This window comes from Protopterus annectens, chromosome 13.part0, assembly GCF_019279795.1.
Source record: "Protopterus annectens isolate FY-2018-M chromosome 13.part0, PAN1.0, whole genome shotgun sequence".
Taxonomy (NCBI): Eukaryota; Metazoa; Chordata; order Ceratodontiformes; family Protopteridae; genus Protopterus; species Protopterus annectens.
Genome location: NC_056747.1, coordinates 1,226,107,752 through 1,226,129,015, shown reverse-complemented (window position 1 = coordinate 1,226,129,015; position 21,264 = coordinate 1,226,107,752). Strand labels below are relative to the sequence as shown.

Genomic DNA, 21,264 nt, shown 5'->3' with positions numbered 1-21,264 from the left:
CACAAAAGGTGTCCCCGCTGATGCCATGGTGGTGGCGGCTGCCACCAAGAAGGAACTTGCAGATCCTTCCGTACCTGTCCATCCTCCTAATAAGGACTCTAGGACCATGGATAGGTATGGTAAGCGGATGTTTTCTTCAGCGACCTTTGCTATGCGTTCGCTGAACTACCTATACCACTTCACCAGACTCCAAAGGGATATCCTTAAGGAGCTAGGTGAAGTTGTGCAGGATCCTACAGCTGCAGGGGCTCAGAAAAAAATTGCTTCGCAGCTAGGAACCCTTAACTCCATTGCAAACTCCTCCATGCGGCTAATATCATATGCTGCTGATGGAGCGAGTAGGGCCGCAGGTACAGGTGTGGCTCTTAGACGCCAAGCCTGGATGCGGCTATGTAATTTTGCAGATCCCTTTAAGGCGTCTTTCACAAACTCTCCCTTTGATGGGTCAGCTTTGTTTGGCCCTCAAGTGAAGGAAACATTGACCAGGTGTGAGCAGGACGGCAAAACTCTTTCTGCCGTAGGAGTCCGTTTTCCCACCCCTTCTAGACCTTACCCCAAAGGACAGAAGGGTGGCAAAATGTGGTTCCGCAAATCCCAAGGAGTCACGCTGGATTCACGTGGTCAGTTTACCCCTAGAGGCAGAGGGGGTAACAACAACAGACGCCGCTCTAGAGGCAGAGGGGGTCCACAAAACCAGGGAAACAGAGAGTCTCTCTCTGACAAGCCCTTTCAGCATCCCTTAGATGTTGCCCGGCTGTCCCTCCTTGGAGGCAGTTGGGGGAAGACTATCACTGTACCCAGAAGCCTGGCGTTCCCTCACTCAAGACAGATGGGTACAGTCGATCATATCCGAGAGTTACATAATTCCTTTCGAGGAAAGTCCTTTCTATCCCTCAAATTCCCTTCCAGATGTACCACCCGGTCTAAGGGAAATTGCAGAGTTAGAAGTCTTAAAACTACTGCAAAAAAGAGCCATTCAGCCAGTTACAACAGACCATTCAGAGCCCGGAATCTACTCAAGGTTCTGTTTGGTCCCCAAAAAGACGGGAGACTGGAGACCAATATTGGATATCAGCAGACTCAACAAGTCTGTGAGGAAGACAAGATTCTGAATGGCCACTCTTCAGTCAATTCTGCCCTTCTTACAGAAGGACAACTGGATGTGCTCAATAGATCTTCAGGATGCGTACTATCACATAAAAATTCACAGACGCTCCAGGAGATTTCTCCGCTTTCGGCTGGGGTCCAGTCATTTCCAGTTCAGAGCCCTGCCCTTTGGTCTCACTACAGCCCCCAGAGTGTTCACCAAATGCATGGCAGTGGTCACGGCTCACCTGAGACGTCAAGGATTCCAGGTGTTTCCGTATCTCGACGACTGGCTCCTTTCAGCCACCACCAGGCATCAGCTTGTTCAAGCCAGGGATTACACAATAAATCTTTGTTCTCATTTGGGCATCTCGATCAACTTCGAAAAGTCATCCTTATCGCCCTGCCAGTCTATTACTTTCATTGGCGCAAACTTAAACACTGTTCGGATGTCAGCTACCCTTACAGATCAAAGAGTTTCAGACATTCAAAGTCATGTCAGGATCATTCTAGCCAACAAGAAAGTACAGGCCAGACTGGTTCTAAAGGTATTAGGCCTCATGGCTGCGGCCATTACTCTTCTTCCCTTGGCTCGCTTCTACATGCGCCTTCTTCAGTGGATGTTGTTCACTCAGTGGTCTTACCAACAACTTCCAATGCGTCACCAAATTGTGGTGACACAGATTTGCAAAAATCATCTTGCTTGGTGGATCACATCTCCCCAGATTCACCAAGGCAGACACTTTGTACCCCCATCCCCGGTAGCCACTGTCACCACGGATGCCTCCCTGATCGGGTGGGGGGGGGTCATTATCAGGGCAGGAAGGTTCATGGGACGTGGCAACCGTTCGAGTACCACCTGCACATAAATGTCCTGGAGATGAGAGCAGTGCTTTTAACGTTGCAAGCCCTCAATGACTTTCTTCCCGTAGGGACAATTGCAGTCCACACAGACAAACATGTCTGTAGTTTGGTACATCAACAAACAGGGCGGAACCAAGTCCTACCCCTTGTGTCGAGAAGCGCTCAGACTTTGGCAATGGGTGATCTCCTCTCATCGGTTTCTGGTAGCAACGCACATCCCTGGAAAAACCAACATTTTAGCGGACAGATTGAGCAGAGCTATTCTCATGCCTCACGAGTGGTCTCTAAAGCAATCTATAGTGGAAGAGATTTTTCTGGAATGGGGTCGCCCGTGTTGCGATCTTTTTGCTACTCCCCAAAACAGCAAATGCCCAGACTTCTTCTCTCTTCCCTCTACCAGGCCATCCCCCCAGAGATGCTCTGACCCAGGATTGGCCCCAGGGACTTCTTTATGCTTTTCCTCCATTTCCTCTGATCCCTCAAGTTATCCAGAAAGCAACTGTTTTGAGAGCCAAAATGATTCTCATTGCTCTTTATTGGCCTCGACAAATTTGGTTCCCGTTCCTCCATAGTCACCTTTTGGTGCAGCCGTGGCATCTGGACCCAGTGCCAGATCTTCTGATTCACCAATCCGGTCAGCTGCACCGGTCTATACCTTCTCTCAACCTCACAGCATGGTTGCTCCACTTCCTTCCTTAGCCAGGCTTCCCTTGATCTCTAACCCCGTTAGAGACATTCTTGTAGCTTCCTTAAAATCCTCTACCAGGAGGATTTATATAAGCAAATGGAAACGATTCTCTTATTGGGCTAAAGCCAAAAATATTGATCCCTTCACTGCTCCAGTTCAGGCAGTTTTGGATTTCTTAGCGGAGATTTTTCATGCAGGATCCTCTTCTTCCACAGTTAGAGTTCAATTGGCTGCTATCTCGAACTTTCATGTCGGGTTCGCAGATCACAATATTATGTCCCACAGGCTTTGTAGAGCCTTCTTAAAAGGAATTTTCCTCCTGAAACCTCCAGTCAGGAGTCCTCCCCCTCAATGGGATCTAAATTTAGTGCTGACATCCTTGATTCTTCCCCCCCTTCGAGCCAGCTGTTTCTTGCTCCCTGAAATTTCTTTCATGGAAAACCTTATTCCTAGTAGCTATTACATCTGCCAGGAGGGTGTCTGAACTTCATGCTCTATCGGTTCGACCCCCCCTATTTGGTCTTTCACAAAGACAGAGTATCATTGAGAACTAATCCGACCTTTTGCCTAAGGTCGCCTCAAAGACTAATTTGAATCAATCCATTGATCTCCTGTATTTTTCCAAACTATTCAAACAGATCGAACAAAACTACATTATCTTGATGTCCATCGCCAACTCAGATATTATTTGGACAGAACTAAACAATTTAGGAAATCCGATCAACTCTTTGTTTCCTATGCTGATAACAAGAAAGGCCTTCCTGTCTCTAAAGTTACCTTATCTAGATGGCTTTCTTCTGTCATCTCTGAAATTTATCAGCTCAGGGGAAAACAGCTGTGCTCAAAACCTAAAGCACATTCAACTAGAAGCTTAGCTACTTCTACAGCCTTTCAAGCTAGGCTTCCTTTAGACACTATTTGTGCAGCGGCCACTTGGGCCACTCCTCATACCTTTGTTTCCCATTACAAATTGGACTTGGCCTCCAGGGACAGAGCCAGTTTTGGCTCTACAGTCCTCAAGAGTCTGTTTCATTGAGCCACCCAGGATAGAGGTGCTAGGGACGCGGTCCCATCAAGCAAGAATGAAGGCGAGATTGACAACTTAACATTAAGAAGTTATGTACCTACCATAACGTTCCATGTTAGTTGTCTTCTCGCCTTCTTTCTTGCGACCCTCCCTCCTTCCCCAGGCCTGGACAGACCTTTTTCTACAAGGTATAATTATGCTGAAAGACCATACAGAGCTGGTCTTTCTTCCATCCTGCAGGTTTTTCTTCTGCTTTCTTCCTTTGGGAAGTGTTTATGCTTGGTGCTATTGCCCTTTTGTCATCAAACGAGATCTGGGTACTTACCGCCTTGCATCATGGGATATGGGGCTGCCTCGAGCTGGTAAAAGTGACTCTCGAGCTTAGCAAGTGCCGAGTCGGAGCCGAGGATCGGCTCCGAACCCATCAAGCAAGAAAGAAGGTGAGAGAAGACAACTAACATGGAACGTTATGGTAGGTACATAACTTCTTATTAAAGTCCATTGAGGAAAAAGCCAAGTCAGTTCAGACAGTCAAAGATTTCCTCCAGGTTCAGCCACCCAGATTCAGCAGGAGTTGGCCTTCTAAAAACTGGTCCTTTCCTAATCCTGAAAGATTTCAAAGGGGCAAAAGCAGGCGTGGCCGAGGAAGAGGACAATACAGAGGTTCCTACAGGGGACGACAATGGCAACCAGCAAACCAAAGAAGTGACACAGGGGTTTCTCCTGCCCCACAGGGACAATCTCAAGGACTTTCCTCTTCTTCCGCTGACCAAGGAGCAAACAGAAGCTCCTTTGGGCGGAATATTATCTCTGTTTTCAGACAATTGGCACAGACTGACAAAGGACAAATAGATTTTGGACATTATAGACCAAGGTTACAGGTTCCACTTTCATACCTTGCCAAGAAAACAAGGCATGCCAAACCTACCACAAAACCAGAGAGCAGAGGCTATCAAGCAAATTTCTCTGCTTGCTCACATCAAAGCAATAGAAAAAGCTCCACAACAAGAACAAGGCCAGGGGTTTTATTCAAGACTGTTCCTTGTTCCAAGAAAAGAAACTCAATGGAGACCAATATTGGATTTGTCCGCATTAAACACTTTCCTCATAGTACCAAAGTTCAAAATGCTGACTCTACAGCAACTCCTTCCCATGCTGGGCAAGGGGTCTTGGCTGATTACTCTGGACCTCAAGGAGGCATACCTGCATGTCCCTATCAGACACAGCTGCAGAAGATACCTCAGATTTCTTGCAGGGCCAGAGCATTATCAATTCTCAGCATTGCCATTTGGCTTATCTACTGCACCCAGAGTATTCACGAAATGCCTGGCTTCAGTAATTGCTCATTGCAGGCTCCAGGGGATCCAAATTTACCCGTACCTGGACGACTGCCTCATACAAGCGGACGACAAACAGATTTTGACAAAAAACTTGAATTATGTCATACAATTGCTACAGGCTCTGGGATACACAGTCAACTTCCAAAAGTCAAGACTACAGCCATCCCAGCAAATAACCTTCTTAGGAGCCAATCTAGACACAGCCTCTCAAATGGCTTACCTGACAGAAGACAAGCAAAAGAAGTTAACTCATTACTTCAAAGGTTTGGCAAAGCTCACCCAGATGACTGCAAGGAGATTCCTACAGGCCCTGGGTTACATGGCATCCTGCATTCTCTTGGTTCCATTAGCAAGACTACACATGAGAAAACTTCAGTGGTACCTAAAAAGCTTATGGTCTCAACACAGCAACAACCTAGAGGCAACCATACAGCTCATTCCATGCCTACAAAAGGAATTTCTATGGTGGGCCTCGGTAAGCCAGGCAAACACAGGTATGTCGTTCAAAAAGCCTCAGATAACACAGACCATGACCACAGACGCCTCAGACCTTGGATGGGGGGTGCACATGGAGGGCAGATGTATTCAAGGACAATGGTCTCCAAAGGAAACACATCTGCATATCAACCAAAAAGAAATGCTGGTAGTAATGCATGCCATCGAGGCCTTTCGGCAACAACTTCAGCAAGGCCACCTGCTAATACGGACAGACAACACCACTGTGATGTGGTACGTAAACAAGCAGGGGGGCACCCATTCCTACCCCCTTTGCAGACTGACAATGAATCTTTGGGAAAAATCACTGAGCCTAAACATACAGCTGCAATCCCAGTTTGTTCCAGGCAAAGACAATGTGCTGGCGGACAGCTTAAGCAGGAACTTCCTAGACCCCCACGAGTGGAGGTTACATCCAGAAATATTCACACGACTCACCTCGACATGGGGCAGGCCAGAAGTAGACCTATTTGCCTCCCACCTCAATCATCATCTACAAAAGTTCTGTTCAAGGACATATCATCCACAAGCATGGAAAATAGATGCTCTCTCATTCAACTGGAACTTCCTAAAAATCTATGCATTCCCACCTCTGCCACTGATGACCACAGTATTACTAAAGATCAAAGCAGAGAAGCCCAAGGGGGTCCTAATAGCTCCAGACTGGCCAAGACAACATTGGTATCCACTACTACGGAGCATATGTCACAACAAAAAGTGGGCCCTTCCCCAATGGCCCCAACTTTTGACTCAACACAACTTCAAGACAGTACATCCCAACATTCAGACGCTGCAGCTAACAGCTTGGGAGATCCCACGAATAACCTCAATCTATCTCTCTCCAAGGAAGTTCAACGGATACTAACAGAAGCCAGAAGACCATCCACCAGAAAGGTTTACTCAGCAAAATGGAAGAGATTCAGCATTTGGAATACCAGCAAGGGTCATGATGCATCATTACTGAACATCCCACTCATTTTGGAATACTTGGCAGATATGCTACAGAATGGACTCTCATATTCTTCCATAAAAATACATGCTTCAGCTATCTCAGCTAGATACAACACTGATCCACCTGTGTTTTCACATCCTTTGTTAAGGCAATTTCTTAGGGGAATCAAGAATATAAAGCCACCAAGAAAGGCTCCAGTACCAGCTTGGGACCTCAACTTTGTCCTACAAAAACTGACTCTACCCCCCTTTGAGCCAGCAGCTTCTGTGGACTTACAATTTCTCTCATGGAAGACAGCTTTCCTGTTGGCAGTTACCTCAGCAAGAAGGGTCTCAGAATTACAGGCCCTAATGGCAATACCACCGTTCATAACCTTTCACAGAGACAGGGTCTCCTTACGAACCAACCCTACCTTTCTGCCAAAAGTGGTATCTAGGGTTTCTTTAAATCAAGCAATTCACCTGCCTACCTTCTTTCCCAATCCTGAGAACAAAGGGGAAAGACTGTTGCATACCTTGGACATTCACAGACAACTTCGCTACTACCTGGACAGAACCAAGACCAGTAGGAAGTCTGATCAGCTTTTTGTAGCTTACACCCCTGGAGTACAAGGGAAAGCAATTTCCAAACAGACTTTTTCAAAATGGATTGGACATTGCATCAGATTCTGTTATTCCTTCCATGGAAAGAGTGTACCAGCCAATGTCAGACCACACTCCACCAGAGCTACAGCCACCTCTACAGCATTCTTAAGAGGGGTGCCTACAAAAGACATTCTAGAAGCTGCTACATGGAGCTCCGTGCATACATTCTCCAAACACTACAACCTCCCCTTATACTCCAGATCCAGAGCAGGCTTTGCTTCGGCAGTCCTGCAGGGATTGATACCTACACCATCCTTTTCTTAGAGCATTCCACCTCCCCCAGCTAAGCTATGGTATTCTACCCATATGTTATGACTGCAGTTGCATTCTTGAAGGACATAGTAGTAGTTGAAGGACAACTGCAGTCATAACATATGGGTTGTCCTGCCTCAGGCAGCCCTCGGTTGGCCGGATTCCAAAGTCTGGGTCCGATGTCGGCTGATGTTGCATTTCTCTCCGATGTCAGAGCGGCTGGAGTACATAAGCATCAGCCGACGCCATCTTCTTCAGTGTTTCTTGCCCCAGATGCCAGGTGCCCTCCAAGGAAGGCTGTAATCAAATTGGAAGACAAAAACAGGTTTCCAGACAAATAAATAAGCAATGAACAGATGCACCATAACAGATATCCCCAGCTAAAGATAACAGGGAGAGGAGTGGACCCAAGGCATAGAGGGGAAGGAGGGAGGGAAAACCCGATTGCAGTTGCATATCTATCAGACATCTACATTTATGGTAGGTACAAAACTGTACTTTTCATTGCAGTAAGATAAATGCGTACTAAATCTGAAGCTGCACTATCTCAGAGTATTCCCCATTATCTGAGGTATTGTAATTTCTAAAATAATGTGCATTAAGTTATGGGTATAGAGTGTGGCAGGGGGGGGTCAAAGGTCTCCTGCAAAAGTACTTTAAACGTGTAACTGCAAGTTTCAGAATTTGCCTTTTTAGGAGTTGCAGTTTAATTTTTAAAGTTTCTGGATTCACAGTATTAGGTCACCCAGTTTTCTTAAGTAGCTGCTGTAAACTCATGCATTAGGCTTTTCACTTTTATAAGGAACACTGTCAGTTTACCATCTTAGCTGCAGAGAAGCTGTAAGAAGAATGTACTGTCCGGCTTGTGTATAATTGCCTGCACCAAAACCATAACGTTAATCATAGGATCATAGGGAGTTACTAGGCTATTGGACCGGAGGCCCTTATAAGCCTAGCCAAGAGTTTAGCCCATGTTTCGACAAGTCAGCACCCCATGCCCCTGTCCAGCAGGGACACAGGTGAAATCCCAGGGATGTATTTTCCGTTTCCCATCCAGTTATCCAGATTGCTCTTAAAAAGGGGTAAGGAGGTACTCTGCTTGACATGGAGAGGGAGTCTCTTCCACAAATGGGGAGTCTCTGGGACACAAATCTGTCCTGCCAACAAGTCCTTTTGATGTCACAGACCAGGTTGAGGCTGCACATGCAGGTTATTCGAGTGGAGCTAGACTTGCAGATATGCAGCAGTCCCATCAAGGCAGGGGTCCGAGATCGCCTTGTATGTCAGATAGAGGTCACCTCTGAGGAGTCTCTATGAAAACAAATAGAGGGATAGGGCTTTTAGCCTATCTGTGTATGGTAGATTCTTAAGGCCCTGGATTTTCCTGGTGAGGAACCTCTGTGGTCTCTCCAGCTGCCGCATGTGCTTTGCGAGGTACATGCCAGACGGGGCATTTTACTCAGTAATGGGCCTTATAAGGGAAGAATACAGAGATGTTATGACCTCCTTGTCCCTGGATGAGATATCTTTACTTATGAGGTGGGCCATGTAGAAAGCTTTCCGTACAGCAGAAGCAACATGGTGGTCAAAAGTCAGTTTGCTGTCAACCTGCATGCCCAAATCCCTCACAACTGTGTGCTTAGAACATTGTTATTAATGTGATAATTTATGGGGGTGTCACTCTCCCCAAAGGGGATGATGATGCATTTTTTGGTATTCAACTTGAGGCCATGTTTCTGGCACCAGTCATTTGTTTGGGTGAGACCCTATTGGAGGAGGTCCACATTACTAGGGGACTTGATGACAGTGCCCACTTGCAGTCATCTGCAAGCTGGGCACTGTCATCAAGTCCCCTAGTAATGTGGACAGTGCCCAGCTTGCAGTCATCTGCAAACTTGGTTAGCCATAGCCCACTGGTTTTGGCCTGCACCTCAGAAAAATATATCCCAAATAACAGAGGCCCCAAGACCAAACCCTGGGGTATGCCGCTCGTTACGGTTCTGCTTGAGGTGGCTTCCCCTATTTTGACTAGCTGGGGTCCATCAGTGAGCCAGTTAGCTACCCATCTGATAAAATATGGATTGATGCCTAGTTGAGAGAGTTTATCTATTATGCCGGAGTGGGGAGTAGTGTCGAAGGCTTTGGCCAGATCAAGGTAGTTAATTTTTTCTGCATCCATGTGTATGTTGAGGCGAGGGGGGTGGGTCAGAAGGAAGCATATTTGTAAGAAGAATAATGAAGTAAATAAATAAAATTATTTATACTGTATATGATCCTGTACCCACTATGCACAAAAATGCTTAGTAGTATGTATGATACTCTACCTGATATGCACTATTCTCTTCTCATTCCTACCTCTCCACTCTAAAAAAAAAAAATATTTCACTGTGCTTGTCCAGATCTGTAAAGTTTTAAAATGAGCAGATAGAGGGGTTAAGGACACACAGAGTTTTCAAAGCTGCAGTCAGAACAGGAGTAGAACTGTCTCATCATGCAAAGGCTGAGACAGCAGGTTGCTGCATGCTCCCCAGCTGTAGTCTGTTGCTTAGTGCCACCGGGTGGTTAGTTATTTAGAAAATAGATGCCAGTCAGTAAGGTGGAATAATGGGTGTTAAACCTTTCTTTACTGACACAAGAGGTCACCCAAGGCTCTGTGTTAACCTCTTTTGGTTTATCAGTGACAAAAGCATGAAGTCACTTTGCAACTGCCAAAAAGTGGTGCACCACATCATATGGTACAAAAACATATTCCTTGGTGATACTACTTTTTCTATAGTTCATAGCAAACTAAAACACATATTCTTCTTTGCTGATTCTGGGACTGTACCTTAATGTTGTAGAAATGGACTCGACTATTTGCTAGCTGATGTCATGCTCTACATCAGTGGTTTCAGACTTCAAGCCCACAGGTTAGATGTGGCCCATTGCAAATTTCAGTCCGGCCTGAGTATCTTTGCTAAAATCCAGTCTGTTTTTATTACAAAAAAAAGGCAGTTCATGATCAGAACAACAATGACAAATGCGTGTCTTTGTTGCTTGAATAGCATATCACACCTTCTGTCTCATTGGTTTGAATGTGGTGCTAATATGAGAGAGAGAGAGAGAGACAGATGCTTCTGTGTGCAATCTCTCTCTCTCTCAAATACACACACACACACACACACACACACTGCAGTACAAAACAGGCTGATAACAGAAGCAATTAAACTGTTAAGTGCTTCTGCTGTTGGTCTGTTTTGAGCTCTAGGTAGCAGCTGTACAATGGCAGCTACCCAGCAGAGGTATTTGTTATTGCGGTGTCTTTCATAGACCAAGTTTGTTTGTGTCTTTTGGCTTTTTCCCAGTTAGGGGTCGCCACAGCGGAACTCCGGTCCGCTAATGATTGGCAGTAGATATTGACGTACTGGCTTGCCGGGCCTAACGCACAACCTTCAACGAAGGAACGCCCATTCACGCATGTCGCCACACAGAAGACGCTCTGAGAATCGGACATCTAACTGTGAGGCGACAACGCTACCACAGCACCACCACCGCGGTTATCTTTCATAGACCAAGTGAATTGCATATTTCTGCATGAAGTACAGATCCTTTGGTATATGAAACATGAAACAGTGATACACTGAGTGATTTGCATCTCTGTATATGAGGTTCAGAGTGCTTGGAATATGAAATAAACACAGGAGTACAAGATACCCAGTGCTGCCAGTGGGGTGTGTGTGTGTGTGTGTGTGTGTGTGTGTGTGTGTGTGTGTGTGTGTGTGTGTGTGTGTGTGTGTGTGTGTGTGTGTGTGTGTGTGTGTATGTTGGGAGGTAGAATGCATCTGTATGTGTGAAAGTAAATGTGACTACTATGCTTGCAGTGTGTGTGTGTGTGTGTGTGTGTGTGTGTGTGTGTGTGTGTGTGTGTGTGTGTGTTAATGTGACTTATTATGTATGCACATGAAGGTCTGTGTCTAAGTGACTTGTTTTGCTTGACATTGATTCATCTTTATCCCGCCCACAGACCATTTCATTTTGAGACTATTGGTCTAGATGATCCATTGTTTAGTTCCCCTATGCCCCTAGCAGATCCTCTTTCAGTGATTTAACAAGTGAGGAATTAGATTTCATTATATTGATAATGCTTGTAAAACTAAAGTTGGACCACTGTATGAAGCCTGTCTTGACCAAAACCACCAAATGACTAGGATGTCTATATTGTGTTACAGCCTTCCTTTTCTGCAGTACAAAACAAACCAGTCTATCAGTGTACTTATTTTCTTTACTGTTTTACCCATTTCACCTGCTCCCTATCCTGCAGTCACTTATAATGCGCAAGCTCGAATTAGAATACAACAGAATTTCAGTATTAGCTGCAGGATATCTTGGAAGAGTACATCACTGCTTTTTTTCCGCATAGTCTAAATTGGCTGGAATTTAGGCATCGCCTCTCTTTTGTACAGTGAAATTTTGCCCTTAGACTATTCTGTACTCGACAGGATACAACACTGGCCAACACACTAACCTAAAATCAGCCTTAGCTGGTACTGTGATTATGTGCTGATTCTCGAATAGGTGTTCCCTAACCCCCAAGTAGGTAGAGAGATGTATGTTACTTGAATTGTATAGGCAAGCCTTATAACAAATGGCAGTGGTCCTTTTCTTTGACAGCCAACTTGTTGAAAAGATCATTTTGTCTAATAAGTTCCCTATCTCAAAAGTAGAGCGATTCTGTAATTGGTATATTTAAGTAAGGGGAAAGGTAGCAAAATACTCCACATGTTAGGGTGGGAATGCAGCTCTTCTCCTGGATAACTTGGGAATCTTCTACTGTGTAGGGAGTAGACTTAATGAAAAGGTCTTTCAACATGTTGTCTCTGCGCAAAAATGACCTACATGAACAGTTTTCCCTTTTGCTGTAAAGGTTAATTTCCAAGAGTTGTGCTTTAATGGTGCATGTCACTAGATAATGGAAACGCAGCGGTGTTAAAGCGTAAAGCTTTAGTTGCACACGCTGCTGTATTTCTGTGTCAGTTTTGATCTGTATTTTGACACAGCTGCAGCACCTGTACCCTTAGTGTTTCAGTCACTTCTCACTTCTTGTATTGCCTCTGATTGTGTGGCACCTGAAACTTGACTAGATTTGCATAGTTGTACTCTTGTATCCCTTGTACCTTTGCATAGCTGCCAAAACTTTACCCTGGGAAGCTGTATTCCAGTTTCCCCACCTCAGAAATGCATTAATACACACCAGCATAGGTCTTGAGAGAATGTTTATGACATATAAGCACCATTAGGAAATGTACAGTTGAGTATGACCTTAAAATCGGTGCAGACATCAAAGAGAGTTATAAATCCTTCATCAGCTATTTTAGGAAACTAAGAAGCAGCATCGCACAATGCACTGAATTAGTCCATAGTTACATTACACACCCTAACCCAAAGGAATTAGCGAATGTCTTGGCAGGCAAATTTAGTTGATTTTACCTTGTCCATTTGTTTTATCCATCTTGTTGTCCTCCACCCCAAATCTCTGTAGAAATCACCCTAAAATCCCCATCCAGAGTCAAAAATCGTATCACCATGGGGCCAGACACCATACTGGGGTGCATCCTCATCGGTACTAAATATAAGCTACTGACCCCTTTCCAGTCTTTTCTAATCTTAGTTTATCCACTGGGTACATTCCTAAAGCTTGGAGAACTGCTACACAGATGCCCCTAAATAAAGGCAGCTCTTCTTCAGATTCTAGTAACTATAAGTCTAATCTGTTTTATCAGCCTTATATGTAAAGTCATGAAACAAATCATATCTGCACTCCTAAAAACTGACATGGGCAGCATTGCTTGACCGTGACCCAAACTAGTTTGAATATGTGAAGCATGAAGTTTGACTCAAAAACGTCTTTGAAAAGGGACCCGGGGCAGTGGGCAATGGCCTTTTAGTGCGTACTGCCTGTCTATATCTGGCCACAACTTTTGATACCGTCCAGCATGTTGACTGGTTTAGTAGACAAATTTGATAAAATTCAGTATTGGATTGCAAAGTGGCTGTTTGATAGAACCCAAGTTCTGAAAGTTGTGATTGCAGCTAGTAGTGTCACACAGGGGTCTGTACTATGGTGGCTACTCACTTATTTTATTTTTATTTTTACATTTGTTAACTGGGTTAGTCCGACTGGGCCCATAGAGCCCTTTTTTCAGCAGAGACCCAAGGAGAAAAGCACCAGGAAAGTAATTAAAAAAATAAGAAAAACCTAACAATTCAAGTTGTAAGAAAACAGTACAAAAACAGAGGGACATATACAGTATGAATATATACAAGGCAAAAGTACAGTATTTTGAGAATGCAGTAACAATATGTTTGAGAAATTTGATTAGCATTAAATTATTTACAAGGACTTTGGGGTAGTGTCATAAGTGGTGGCCAAGGACTGGGACAGAAGAACTCATGGGATATCATCTGCTTTAGACTACAACAACAGTGTATGTGGTGTGTCTGTGTGTGTGTGTGTGTGTGTGTGTGTATCTAAAATGATGTCCCTTAGAATACTGTGCTGACTGGCCGCCTTCAGGCTACACTGCTAGGCTATGTTTAAAAGTACTTTGGTTTATTATGATCTCCTACAGATGAAAGAAGGGACAGACTAAATAGTCATAAAAAAGAGTTTGAATTCTGGACCGAGTGTTGCTGCTCCATTCACTCTCCTGCTCCTGGGTGGAAGGCTTTGGTCAGCAGTGAGTGTGCAGTGTAACAAGCATGCAAATGCCTTCATGTACATAAAAAGTTTTACTGCCTTCCAAGCTCCATAGTCATCCTGGTGGTGTTTCCAATAGTTAAAATCAAAGAAAATGAAATCTGTAGACAGGGATCTTTTTTGTTGCTTTATAATGTACCATAATAAAAACAAGCTTTCTTTTCTTTTCAGATTATGTCCCTATTGGTCCTAGATTTTCCAACTTAGTGCTTCAGGCTCTCCTAGTTCTACTGAAGAAGGCACCTCCTCAGGTAATACTGTTCACGATGATGTTTTTGAGAAGAGCTTGATAATGTTGAATTTGTCAGAGTCATACACTAATCCTCTAGTTAGTAATGTCACTTAGTGATCAGACACTAAACTGCTAAAATGTGTGTGTGTTTATCCTTAGTTTGGGTAATTACCTAGCTGAAGTGGCTTGATCTCAAAATGGACTACTGATCTGTGCTCTGGATAGTAGGACAGGCTGTCCCTGTCCAAGCCACTTTTATGAGAATGGACTGATCGTTTGCTGCGACTGTTTGTATGAGTACTTAATTTAAAAAGACTGCAAAAAATATTGAAGGCAAGAGACAGTAGGTCAGCATCAAACAGCGTTTGAGGGAAATAGGAGGTTTCTCTTGGTCTGATCCTTAATTCTTTCTTACTTTGAAGTACTTTGTTGTCTGACAAGCGTCCCTGTTGTATGGACTGCTGGACAGGAGGGTGAAACAGAGATGTAGGATTACTGAGCTAGCAGTTGAAGTAGAAAACAAAGGCATCTGACATACTTCTGGTAAATGAGAAAGCAGTGAATTGTCTTCTTACCTTCACAACAGTTACATCAATGCATTTAAGGCCTTTGCAGGTACAGGAACAAGTCTACTGTGAAGAACAGTAAGCATTTCAGAAGAAGAATGTTCATTTTATAAGGAAATGAGGGAATGTGTGACTTTATAAAAACCTAAACTAGTTAATCATACAAGACTAGCAAATGAGAGCTTGCAAACTTCATGAAAATGTGCATAAGGCATTAATGTTGTCACTGTGGGCATTGACTTTGCAGAAAAGCACCGAGAAGCCCCTGTAACAAACTCTAAGATATCCCTAGCTGTCCCGAGATGGCACTTGTGTCTCATTGCAGACTTCAAAATGCAAGCCAGTGTCCTGCCATGGCACTAATAGGGCTATTGTCTTGCAGATGTAGTGTGTAGAGAAAATTATTCTGCAGAAATGGGAGATGTCCTTCTATTCAGTGCTGCAGTATTCTTTAAATATGGGTTGTATTCTGCTATCGACCCAATGTGTGGCTTGTATACAAAAGCTTCAAGCTATTGAATGTATGTGGGATATCGCACGTAGGCTCAGGGAACATCAGCCATAAAACGGACGTCCGCACGTACCATCCTCAGAACATTTTCGCCGCCATTCGGAAAGGTTGACTCGTATGTTCAGTCTTCCATTGGAATCTGCTTTTTGTTCCTCAGCTTCAGATAAGTACCCAGTGGAGATTTATTTGCTTGCCTCTTCCTTTTGTTACTTTTAATGTCGTCCAGAAAGGGCAAGTGTAGGTGTGGAAGGCAAATTCCACATAAGGATAGTCACAAGCTAGGTTTGTTTTGTTTAGGGCCTACCCACGACCATCGGTCCTGTACTGTCTGTCAGGCCTTTGTCCCTAAAACTTTGCTTAGTTAGCCTTGCTTAGTCATCTGTCTGCTTTAAACTTATATCTTGAAAACCAGAGGCTTAAACGTCTAGCTAAGGAATCGATGGAGGTTTCCGGGAGTTCCTCTGAGCTGTCAGTGAAGAGGAAGGTGGCCAAATCTAGGCCCGAATCCTCTTCGGCTGCACGTTGTCTTTCTGAGGTACCCCTTGAGATTGGTGAAAACTTGTTTTTTTAGTGGAGGTAGGGTCCGTCTCTCTGGCGGGAACCACATTGGAGGCTGTCAGGAATGTGGATTCGAGCACATCCGAGGCCATGGAGATGTCCGGTTCAGACGATTTGGAGGAACCTTGGCTACTAATTTCTGAGGAGTCAGGAACTGCTCTGGTTTCCTTGCAACAGGAAGCTTTGGCCGTTCAGCCTATGTCAGGCCTTGCTTCTGCTTCAGAGAGGCCTGCTAAAAAGAGGCAAAAGACTAAACATTCTGCAAGTGCCTTCTATCCCTACATCGGATTGGGAGGTTTTCTCTCAAAGTCATATTAAGGCCTTGATGGCCCTCAGGCCTCTGGCTTTGACTTCACGTTTTTTCTGGCCCTGCCTTGCTGCCGTCAAGTTCTCAGGAGTCTTTCTCTGCTATCCCGCTTCAGGATTCTGACTCAGAGGAGTCTTCCTCAGATGAAGACTCCTTAGCATATATTGCCCAGATGCCTTCCCCCTTGGAATATGCATCCCTATAAGAGGAGTCGAGTGGAGGAGACTCACCCATGGAAGAACTCTCTTTTGGTGAGACAGTCAACAAGTTGAGGGAATTCTTTAAGTGGGATTCTTCTCAAATTTCAGAGGAACAAAAGACATACTATGACTTGCTTCAGGTGGAGGCCCCTGTACCTGCAGCTGTTCCTCCAGTGCTTCATGCCTTCCTTGATGCCTTTGCTTCATCTTCCAAAAACCCAGGATCACAGGCACTGGCTCTCAAAAGACCTGACCATTTCTATAAGGTCCCTGAATATTGCAAATTTCTTTTTAAATGCCCTCAGCTGACCCAGCTGTAGATTCCATCACTTCTGATAAATGCTCTTGGATTATCCCTTCTACAAAATTACTTCCTTCAGACAAAGAAACTAAAATTTTAGAGAGGTTTGGTAAGCAGTCTACACTTCTTCATCCCTTGCAATCAGGGCCATTAATTACAAGACTCATATGTCTAGGTATTCTCTAGCTTTTCTATCCCAAGCTTCTCAGGCTCTGTTTCAACTGCCAGATTCAGAAGCCAAGGCCTTGGCTCTTTCTCTTTTAGCTGCATCCTCACAAGTCCCCAGACATTCCATTAAATGCAGCTGTGATGCATTTGAAGCTTACTCCAGGTCTGCAGCGTCTGCTTTTGTACTGAGGAGGTACTGTTGGCTGCTTCTGCAGGCTCTTCCAGATGACATCAAGGCAAAACTGCGTAATGTTCCATTGGATAATTCTGCTCTGTGTGGAAAAGCTGCTGCTCTTTAAGGCTGTCAAAGAAAAAGGTAAGGAGCTCCAGGATTTAAAGCACCTGTTAGTTTCTCCAGTTCCTAAATTTCTTAGGAACTTCCCTGCTAAAACTCCTTGTATTAAAAAACCTTCCTGGTCTTCCTCTCTTTCAGCCCCCTCGTGCTCTAGGCCACGTAAACCTGTTAGGAGGCCTCCTCAGTCTAAATCAGTTACTTCTGCTCCCATCTCCACAGCAGCCCTTTCAGTCCAGACCAAGCTGTCTCTGACATCCACCCCCAACTTCCAAGTCATACCCCTCTGTCTCTTCACCTTTCTCTTTCCCTTTCAGCCTGGAGGGAGATCACTCAGGACTCCTAGGTGATATCCATTATTCAAAATGGCTATTTCATGACTTGGAAGTTTCTGTCCCCTTTCAAGGGATTCCTCAACCGCCCTCAGACGAAGTACATCTGTTTCCTTAGCTGCTAGCTCAGCTTTCTCTACAAGGCACCAATCAACCAGTCCCTTCAGATCAGCAAGGAAGGGAATTTTATTCCAGGATGTTCCTGGTTCCAAGAAAAGAGGGTCCTTGGAGATCAATTCTGGATCTCTCAAGGTTGAATACCTTTCTGGTGGTGCCTTCTTTCAGGACGCTATCCCTACAGTCTCTTCTCTCTCTTGTGCCTCCTCAAGCCTTCTTAGCTTCGCTGGATCTAAAGAATGCTTACTTGCATATCCCTGTTCACCCTCACTTCAGGAAATTCTTGCGTTTCTCAGTGGGTTCTTGGCACTTTCAAATGTTCTTCATGTTTCACTGTTGCAGTCATTACATTTGTGTTATCTGCTTGCAGTAGCCCTCAGTCGGCCTGATTAACAAAGTCTTGGGTCATGCGTCGGATGCTGTCCCTTCTTCCATGACGTCAGGTCGTCAGGGGTGTAAAACATGCACCCGATGCCATTACATCAGTCTTTCTTGCCGTGCGGTGCCCGAAGCAGTAGCAGTTCTCAAGTGCCAGTTGGCAGACTCCTGAAATTTTCATTTTAGAGTTTCAGAACCGGAGTCTTCAACTAAAGTTAAGTACCCCATTGGGGAAACTTTTTCTTGCTCCTTACCGATGTCCGTATCTCTGGCATGGCTTAGTGGTAAATCATTTTCTGATTCGCAGGCCTCTACTGAGACCTATTCTGAGTCCGGTATGCCGCGAGATGCTTCAGCTGTGGAACCTGCGGATGTCTGTACCTTGGATGGGTCCGGAGCCACTGTGCAGGCACCGGCTTCTGAGGGTGTATTCCGGCCTACGGACTTGCATATTAAACTGACACCTCCTTCTTCATTTAGGCCTAAATCTTGAACCACGCCTAAGAAACCGACGCCCAGGCCACATGCTCAGGCCTCTGTGCCTAAAAACAAATGATAAGAATGGCTGAAGATCTTATAACTTTAATCAGGGAAAGCCAACCTCCCCCTTCTAAGAGACCTAGGACTGAAGTTGTTTGAGTCTTCTGACCAGGATTCTGATTTTTCTGATGATCTGGATTTGCCCTTATCTACTTATGAGGATTCTGATGCAGAGGACTCTATTCTCTGTGCTTCCCCTCCAGAGGATGTTTCTTTTGGTGAAACCTTACATACTCTATAAGGGAACATTTCCACTGGGAAAGCCAGGATTTTTCTGATTCAAAAAAGAGGCTTAGGGATTTCTTACTCCTGCCTCAGCATAGGCCTTTAGCTATACTTCCTGTACTAGACATTGTTGATGATGCTTTTTGGAATCTAGTTTGGCCCCCGATTCTTTGCCTCCTGCTCCCAGAAAACCTGACAGATATTACAGGGTTCCTGATTGACACAAGTTTCTTTTTAAAAATCCTATTGCGGATCCAGAGACTATTTCAAAGGGACCCAAGGGCATTAAGGCTTCTACTGCTAAAAATCCTACCCCTTCTGATAGAGATTCCAGGGCGCTGATAGATGGGGTAAGAAGGTTTACACTTCTGCAACCTTGGCCATTAGGACCTTGAACTGCCAGTTTCATATGTTAAAAGTATCAGCAACATGTTATTGGGTTGCATAAACAGAAAATGTTGATTCCTGACTGTGCTGAAAATAAAGAATTACAGGATTTAATGCATTCTGCTGAACAGGTTGGTAAACATACCTTGCAGTGTGGATTTGATTCATTAGAGGCCTCTTGCAGGGCTGCTGTTACTGGGTCTGTGCTCAGAAGGCATGCTTGACTTAAGAAGCAATCTTGGCCTGATCATGTTAAAGCGAAACTGTTGGATGCTCCCTTAAATCAGGACCGCCTGTTTGGCAACAAAGCTGAGGAAGTTCTTAAAAAGATGGAAGATGAAGCTAAATCTATGCAAAGTGTTAAAGATTTCTTGCAAGTTCAGCCTCTTAGATTTAGTAGGCATTGCCCCTCTAAGAATTGGTCCTTTCCAGCTCCTTCAAGGCCTTCTCAAGCCAAACCCAGACACAGCAGAAACCCCAGATTTCAGTCCCAGGGGACACACAAGACTAAGCAGTGGGGGATTTCCACACCCAAATCTGGGAGTAGCAAGACTCCCCCCTATGGAAAACTGTCTCAATGACTTGTTTTTAAAACTTCCAAGCACTTCCCAACTGAATGCTCCTTTAGGCGGAAAGATTGGTCTGCAGGCCAAAAACTGGGAACTCATTACCCAGGACAAATGGGTTTTAAATACAGTGTCCCAAGGGTACAAATTTCACTTCCACATGTTACCAACACCAAGTGGGTGGCCAGATCTACACCCAAATCAGTGGGCAAAGGCCCAAAATCAAGTTCTCTCTCTCTTAAGCATGGTGGCTAGTCACTTGTACCAGAAGAGGAAAAGGGACAAGGTTTCTATTCGAGACTTTTCCTGGTACCCAGCAAAGGCAATACATGGCGTTCTATCCTGGACCTTTCTACTCTAAACGCCTTTCTGGTGATTCCAAAATTCAAAATACTGACTCTTCACCAGCTGCTTCCTATGCTAGGCAAAGATGCATGGTTGGCAACAGTAGACTTAAAAGAAGCATACCTGCATATCCCTATCAGGGAGTCTTGCAGAAGATAATATACTTCAAGGCAGGCTACATGCACTATCAGTTCTCTGCACTGCCCTTTGGCTTATCTACTGTAACCAGGGTATTCACAAAGTTTCCAGCTCCAGTCATTGCATTTTGCAGTCAAAGAAATATTCAAATATACCCATACCTGGACGATTGTCTAATTCAGGCAGAAAGCCAGGACATACTTTTGAATCATCTGGCCTTTGTTCAAAGGGTGCTGATTTGTCTGGGGTACATCATAAATGAAAAGAAATCCCACCTGGTACCCTGTCAACAAATTATATTTCTGGGAGCAAGCTTGAATACAACTTCCCAGATGGCTTTTCTCACGCCAGAGAAACGGATTCATTTGACAACCCACTTCAAACAAGTGGCCACAAAAACCCAGCTATATCTGCAAGGCAAATACTGCAAGCCTTGGGGTTCATGGCCTCCTGCATTCTTCTAATTCCATATGCAAGGCTGCATATGAGGAAACTACAATGGTATCTCAAAAGCCTATGGTGTCAACATTCACAGGATCTAGAAGCAATGATTCCTATCATACCTTGCCTATGCCTAGAGTTCCTTTGGTGGGCAGAGGCCTGCCACCAAAACAGGGGACTACCATTCACACTACCCCCTGCCGCACAAACCTTAACAACAGATGCATCAGACTATGCATGGGGGCTCACCTGGCAGGGAAGTGCATTCAGGGTAAATGGAACCCAAGTCAAATGCATCTGCACATAAATCAAAAGGAAATAGCCTTCAAGGACCACATTCTTCCAGGATAACTAATGGTAAAGACGGACAACACCACTGCCATGTGGTACATAAACAAGCAGGGGGGTACATATTCTTACCCCCTCTGCAGACTAGCCATGGCATTGTGGAACACAGCCTTGAGCTACCAAGTGAATCTACAAGCTCAATTCCTGCTAGGAAAACTAAATACACTGACAGACGGACTAAGCAGAAACCTCATAGACCCACAGGAGTGGAAACTGGAACCAAGGATT

The 21,264-nt window shown here is 44.6% G+C and overlaps 1 protein-coding gene across 1 annotated transcript in view; it reads left to right on the top strand.

Moving 5' to 3' along the window:
* NSF (N-ethylmaleimide sensitive factor, vesicle fusing ATPase) overlaps positions 1–21,264 on the top strand; it is a 1,516,106-nt gene that overhangs the window by 1,319,160 nt on the left and 175,682 nt on the right. The window contains exon 17 of the mRNA XM_044055231.1: positions 14,256–14,335. Coding sequence (XP_043911166.1) covers positions 14,256–14,335 — 80 coding nt within the window. The remainder of the gene's footprint in view (positions 1–14,255; positions 14,336–21,264) is intronic.